At 40.5% G+C, this 7127-nt stretch overlaps 1 protein-coding gene across 1 annotated transcript in view; it reads left to right on the top strand.

The window, feature by feature from the left end:
• Nucleotides 1-1333: 1333 nt before the first annotated feature.
• siah2l (seven in absentia homolog 2 (Drosophila)-like) overlaps nt 1334-7127 on the top strand; it is a 49995-nt gene continuing 44201 nt past the window's right edge. Inside the window, exon 1 of the mRNA XM_048605230.1 lies at nt 1334-2080. Coding sequence (XP_048461187.1) covers nt 1634-2080 — 447 coding nt within the window. The 5' untranslated portion in view covers nt 1334-1633. The remainder of the gene's footprint in view (nt 2081-7127) is intronic.

Genomic DNA, 7127 nt, shown 5'->3' with positions numbered 1-7127 from the left:
TTGAACCAAGTGGAGAGATATTAGGTCAGGTAAAGAAGGTAAAAGGAACTTCTTAAAAGATAGCACACAGGTAGAGGTGTAAAGAAATACTGGGCGGGAATTCCAGAGTTCAGCACCTTGGCAGCTGAAGTCATGGTGGCCAGCACTGAAGAAATGATCCTGAAGGATGGTAGAGCTGGAAAGGCCATGGAGGTTATAAAAACACAATGAAAATTTAAAAATCAAGGTGTGACACACAAATATACTGAACTCCTGTATTACTTTATAACAGTCAAAAATATAGATGTATTGGTCAAGAGGAGGCCATGGAGCCTGTCAATTAATGCCAGCAATTTCAGTATAGCTTTTTTTTATGAAAAGGATTAGTAAAACTCATCACCCCTTCATTCCAACCTACAGCAATTCTCAGAATGTTCCAACAAAGCTAAACATCGGACAACATCCTTCTTATACAACACAGCTATAACTAGTTTCAAATTAAACAAACATGAAGAGTCAATTCAGACGTAAGCCAGAAAATTCCTTTGAAGATTTTTTTTAAACTGCAGTTTAAGCAGTTAATTGGTAATGTCTTATGTCTGAAATAGCGATCTAATCTCAAAACCATTAACTCGTTTAAAAATAATCCTGACTCTCATGCTCATACACAATCAGTGGCAGGAGTACGTACAGATCTGATTGACAAATTGCAGTACTACCCCAAATGACTTTTACATGGATAAACTCCAATACTATTGAAAATACTGGCAATTGAAAAATGACTGAATCAACTGTATCAACGGCTGCCATACACATATACATTTTGTTTACGTGCTTATTTAAGACGAATAAGGTCCTTTGACATTTTAGACACTATCAGCAAAATAATCACTGTTTTAAATTTTATTCATTGTATTGTTTTATACTGTAAGCGTCAGTCCACAAAAGGTCTGGCATATCTTTTATCTTAAATGCAGCAACCCACCAAATCAGACATCACTTCAAATGACTGATATTATCCATGACTTGTTGAGAGATATTATGACACACCTCTAAAACAGGTGGCACTTGAACAGGTCACACTACCACTGCGCCACAAAACCTCTCAACCATCAATTCAATGAGAAAAGGGTCAAAGAACTGCACATGACTACAATGTTGAAACATGGGGCGGCCGCGGCGCTTTAACCAGGCATTCTGTGAGTTGGAGTCCTTTCATGTTGGTCCCCAGAACCAATGGAATGCGAGGTTGCACCTCATGAACTACAATTCCCAGAGGGTTATGCGTGACGGGCCGTCGCCTATGTCACTCCCTCTTCCCCTAACCGCTCCGAGCCACTCAGAGACACTGTTGTTGAGCGAGATCGATTCTGTTTGGCTGTAGTAACGGCGGTCCGAGCCCCGCTCCCCTCGGGTATTCGGTTGCACGGCGAGGCGCTGTCGCCATGTTGACGTACGGCTGTGAGATGGGACGCTGTTTTCAGAAATAATGATAATAATAATGGCGTTAATAACAAGGAAAGGACGAAGCTGTGCGACCTGCCGTGCCGTTTAAGAAAGGGGATTTTTGTTTTGGATTTGTTCTTGTGTTTTTGGGAGTGACACGATCTCGCCCGTTCTCTTGAATGAATTGTCGGCTGGAGTGTTGTTAGCCATGAGCCGACCATCGTCAGCCGGCGGTGGGAAAGCGGGCAAGCACACGGCGACGGCGGCGGCGGCTGTGGCGGCGGCAGCGGCTGGTGGAGGAGGTGGAGGTGGTGGTGGAGGAGGAGGAGGAGGAGGTGGTGGTGGTGGTGGTGGTGGAGGGAGCGGCAATCCAGCCATAGCAGCAGCGGCCGCGGCGGCTGCAGCAGCGGCAGCAGCGGCCGCAGCAGCGGGAGGGTCCAGCCCGCCTCAGCCCGAACTCACTTCCCTCTTCGAGTGCCCGGTCTGTTTTGATTATGTGCTGCCGCCCATCCTGCAGTGCCAGGCCGGGCACCTGGTATGTAACCAGTGCCGGCAGAAACTTTCCTGCTGCCCGACTTGTAGGGGCCCTCTCACCCCCAGCATCAGAAACTTGGCTATGGAGAAGGTGGCTTCCACCATCCCTTTCCCATGTAAGGTGAGTCCATGAAAGCCGAGGGAAACGTTCGGCAACTTTCGAGACTAGTTGTGTTAAACTTAGGCACTGCACGCTGCCCTGCATCAGGTGTGTCTTTGTAGGATCCTGTCACTTGTAAGCAGCTAATACCCCAAAAATGTTTTAATACTTTCTTTTCTAAGCAGATGTGAATACTTACAATTTCATACGTGGTGTTCAAGTTGTAGCTTAATGTATTGAGAGTTTTAAGTTATTTATATTTAATCAGTTATATTCACTGCCTTTGGATCTAATAATTGCCTGTCCCTGAAATAAAGCTGAACTTGTACAGTGATTTCACAGGTCTTGTGACTTGACAGTTTGGGACTTTGATACCTCACTAAATTTATTATTATCAGTGTAACTTTGTCACAACTTGTTACGTGCTTGGGTATTAAGTTGTATACCAGCTCTTTAATTCTTTATTTTTGATTCACTCAACCTGATTCCACTGTTCAAAAACAAAAACAGAAGTTCTGGAAAAATTCAGCAGGAGTGGCAGCTTGGGGCAGAACAAATCAGAGTTAACATTTCAGGTTCGGTGACCCTTCGACAGAACTAGATTCCAAAGTTCCTTTCTTGGTTTATGCTTTTTGTTCTCTCTTACTAATTTGTTACATCATCCCTTGTTGATCTAAGTTTTCTACTGGTGTTCCCAATCCAGGCTGTTATCTCCCAGGAATTCAGTTGACTTGTCCATCTACATAGTGTCTTTGCACCACGTAGAGCAAGTTTTTTTCATTTTGTTTGACTTCACTTCCCAACTTTCTTCAATCAATCTCCCTTTATTGATATGCAAAATATCTTGCAAGCATGACACTCCTCAAACATAATTTTATTGCTTGGGAACTGAATATTGTTTGCTATAACAGTAGTAGAAATACTTGGGAATAGAAGTTGAAATTGGATTGCTATTAAAGAATGCTATAAGAGTTCTAGAAAGTAAGGAAAGTGAAAGCAATGAAGTCTGCTTATGGATAGTTACAAATAGGAGGAAAATGCTACAATTCTTACTGTACATTTAAAAATAAATCATCAAAATGAAGATGAGGGAGAACTGCAAACAGTTTGGGGAGATCAAAGAATAAGTGGACAACAATGGATGATTTTATCTATCCTGAGTTACTGGAATAAACACAATGCAGTCGGGGAATACTTTGCTAAATGTCTTTTGGTTTCTGCTTAGCTCAGCATGTTTCAAGTTCAACGAGCAGAGAATCATCACTTGATTTCTTTTCAAGGGACCAATGTAGGGAAACTAACCAATGATTGTAAGAGAACAATTTCAATTTAAGAAAAAAAGTTACTAAGTAAAAGCTGAGGCCACTCGACTGAAAAAGGAATGTGGCCCAAATTTACTCAAAGTTTGGTAAACAAAATTATGACATCCACAGATGGATAGAGTGTAAAATAATAGTTTATATGGTTTTCAGCAAGGCCTTTGACAAAGGCCCACATGGTAACCTGACAAAGGAGGTAAAAGCTCATGAGATGAAGTGTAACTTGGCAAGTTGGATCCAAAATTGGCTCAGTGGCATGGTACAGAGGGTGGTGGTAGAAGGTTGTTTGTGTGACTGAAGCCCAATGTGCAGTGGCATACCACAAGGATCAGTGCTAGGTATCTTATTGTTGTAATATTCATAAATGATGTAGATGAAAATGTTGGGGATAGTAATAAGTAAATTTGCAGATGATACAAAAAAAGGCTAGATGATTGACAATGAGAAAGAAGGCGTTAGGTTGCTGGAGGATATAAACAGATTGGTCAGACGGGCACGTTAGTGCCAGATGGAATTTAACCCTGATAAATGTTAGGTGATGTAGTTTGAAGAAGGAACAAGACAAGGGAGTACTCAATGAATGGCAGACTACTAGGAAACTCAAAACATTAGGATTTTGGGATCCTTGTCCATAGGTTAATAAGGTAGTTAAGAAGCCATTGCGGCACCTGCCTTTATCAATAGAAGCATACATTTTAGGAGCATGGTAATTATGTTGGGGCTGTACAGAAATCTGATTAGGCCACAGCTACAGCACTCTGTGTAGTTCTGATCACCACTGTAAGAAGAATGTGCTTACATGGTGCAGAGTAGATTCACTAGGGTATTGCCTGGAATGGAGCATTTTAGTTATGAAGAGAGGCTGGATAGGCTTGGGTTGTTTTCTTTGGAGCAGAGAAGGTTAAGTGGGGGCCAGATAGCGGTGCATCAGGTTATGAGGGGCATGGACAGGGTGAATGGAAAGCAGCTATTCCCTTTAGTTGAAAGGTCAGTAACAAGGAATTCATAATTTTAAATTAAAAACCAGGAGCTTTAGAGGGAATTTGAGGAAAAACATATTTATCTAGAGTGGTGAGAGTCTGGAATACACTGCCTGGGAGTGTAGTTGAGGCAGGTAACCTCATAACTTCAAAGCTATATTTGGCTGAACACTTAAAGATTGAGACTAGTGTTGGTAGTGGTGTATTTTTGGTGGTATAGACTCAGTGGGTAGAAGGGTCTCTTCTGTACTGTCTGATTCTATGAAAGTTCCAGTAAAGTGAAAATTGGCAGTATTCAGAATTGAGTTTTGTAGAAACGTAGTGATGCAAACAGCAAAGTGATCAACTTTACAGCAAACAAGTAAGCACGAGGAATGTACAAAGTATAACGTGGATGAGAAACATGAGATTAGAAATGTTCTACATATTCAAGATTTGCATGTAACGCAAGTATTGAGAGCTTCAAGATGACAGTCTCATGAGAACTTCAATAAACACCTCAAATAGAAAACAGAACAAGTGAAAGATGAAAGAGGTTTATTTATGAAGAATGAAAGTGTATTTAAAATATTTAACATTTTGTGCTTGTTTTTATAACTGACAATAGAAGTGAAGTCCTTGAGATGTATATGGGACAATTGTTAGAGGCAGCTTTTTTTTAAAATCTGAAGTAATCAACAGATCAAAAGATGGATAAGTATAAACATCCTGCTGGCATTGAGTTTGCAATTGGTAATGTGGGCATTGGTTGGAATTTTTCTTTTTTTTATTGGATATGCAAATTCTGATATGAAACTGGGAGCGAACTCTTAGAATCTATATTCAAGATAAAGTTAGTGAACATTTAGAAATGTAATGAGAAAGTTGTTTGGTGAGAAAACAGTTGTGGTTGTAATGTAAATGGATTTTCAGTAGGCATTTGTTAATGTCATAACGCTTTTGCAAAAAGTTCAGTCCCATTTAAAGTTTTGGCAAAGATCTGTAGCTCGGGTTGTGGGTGAAGTTGTTGACTTGCCTGTCGAGCTGGCTTGTTCTCGTTCAGATGGTTTGTCACTGTGCTAGGTGACATCATCAGTGGGCCCTCTGAAGCGGTGTTATTTTACTCCGCTTGGAATTTGTACTGTTTGATCTGTTATGGCGAGTAGTCTCACTTCTGGTTTTGATCTGTATGGGTTTGTATATGGGGTCCAATTCTATATATTTGTTGATTGCATTACGGGTGGAGAACCATTCCTCTAGGAATTCTTGTGCGTGTCTATTCAGTCCCATCGTATATGAGGAAATGTAGCAGTGTGGCTCGAAAAATTGGTTTGCAGTATTTGAATGTTACATGGATATAAACATTGTAAGTGTACTGTGGAAGTCTGCTGAATCTGTGTGTTCTTGGTCTGTGTGCGGATGATTTGGGTTTAGGGAGCATAGTTTTTAAAAGTTTGCTAATGTGTAATTAAGGAGTTTTGAAAATAGAGGAGAGCTTTGTAAGGAAGACAGATGCCAATTTAATGTGAGCACGTGTGTGGTATTACATTTTATGAGGAAGAACAAAGAATGGGACCGTGCACTCAACAGCAAAGCTGAAGGATGTGATTGATACAGAGATTTAAGAATGATCTCCTTGAAAGTGTGAGTACAAGTAGATAATCACTTAAAAAGTCAACAAATGTTGGATTTTACAAATTGGGGGCCTAGAAGGCACAAATTATGAAATAAGTATATATTGGATATAAATATTGAACATTGGTTACAGTAGAAAGATACAATTCTAGACACTTTGCTGTAGGGGGGCGGGGTGCTACGCGGCAATCACTTAGTGTCTTCATTGCGATGGGGAAGACAACACGTGAGACATTTTATGCAGAAAATTGTTAAAGCCGAAATTGCTTTGCCATAGAAAATGGTTAAGGCAGAGTCTATTACATAATTTGTGGGGGAAATGGATAATATTTTTGAAACAGTAATACAAAGCTGTGGACAGAGCGCTGGGTAGTGGGATTGCTCTTGCTGGAACCTATGTAGTAGTGGGATCATTGCTCCTGTTAGTTTGTAATTGGCATTTGACCATTTCATTTGGATGCACTTTCCATTGTTATAATTTTCTTGTCCCTGTTGTTCAACTAATTCCCCAGGAATTCCTCTATTGATGGGACTGGTATTTAATTTTGCATCATTTTGATTCCTGCCTCAATTAAGGTTTTGGTATTGTTATCCTGGCTTATCCTCAACAGAATGTGCTGACGAAACACAGCAGATCTGGCAACATTAGTGAAGAGAAAAGCAAAGTTAATGTTTTGAGCCCAGCTCTCTTCAAAACTGAAAGGTGCTGGAAATTTTTTTTAATACTAGTGACAGAGGGAAAGAAGGAACGATTGGGACAGATGGTGATTCATGCCCAAAACAACAAAGGCAGAAGTGACAACAATAACGGAGTGATAGGTGTGTAAAATAGTTCCATGTGTTAACTATGAAAAGGAGAAAATAAGTGCACTGTGCTGAGAGTGAAACCATCAAGACATGGTGGCTGTGGGGGGAGAGAAAGAGATATAAAAGAAATGGAGTACAGTGGTTATAAAAAACAAAAGAACTGCGGATGCTGTAAATAAGAAACAAAAATAGAGATTGCTGGAAAAGCTTTGCAGGTCTGGCAGCATCTGTGGAGAGAAATCAGAGTTAACGTTTTGGGTCAAGTGACCCTTCCTCAGTCCTGCTGAGCTTTTCCAGCAATTTCTACTTTTTTTTTACAGAGCTTATACTCTGAAGTTGTGGAACTCC

The sequence above is a fragment of the Rhincodon typus genome, chromosome 14 (genome assembly GCF_021869965.1).
Source record: "Rhincodon typus isolate 14 chromosome 14, sRhiTyp1.1, whole genome shotgun sequence".
In the NCBI taxonomy this organism is placed as follows: Eukaryota; Metazoa; Chordata; class Chondrichthyes; order Orectolobiformes; family Rhincodontidae; genus Rhincodon; species Rhincodon typus.
This window is presented reverse-complemented; position numbering and strand designations above follow the sequence as displayed.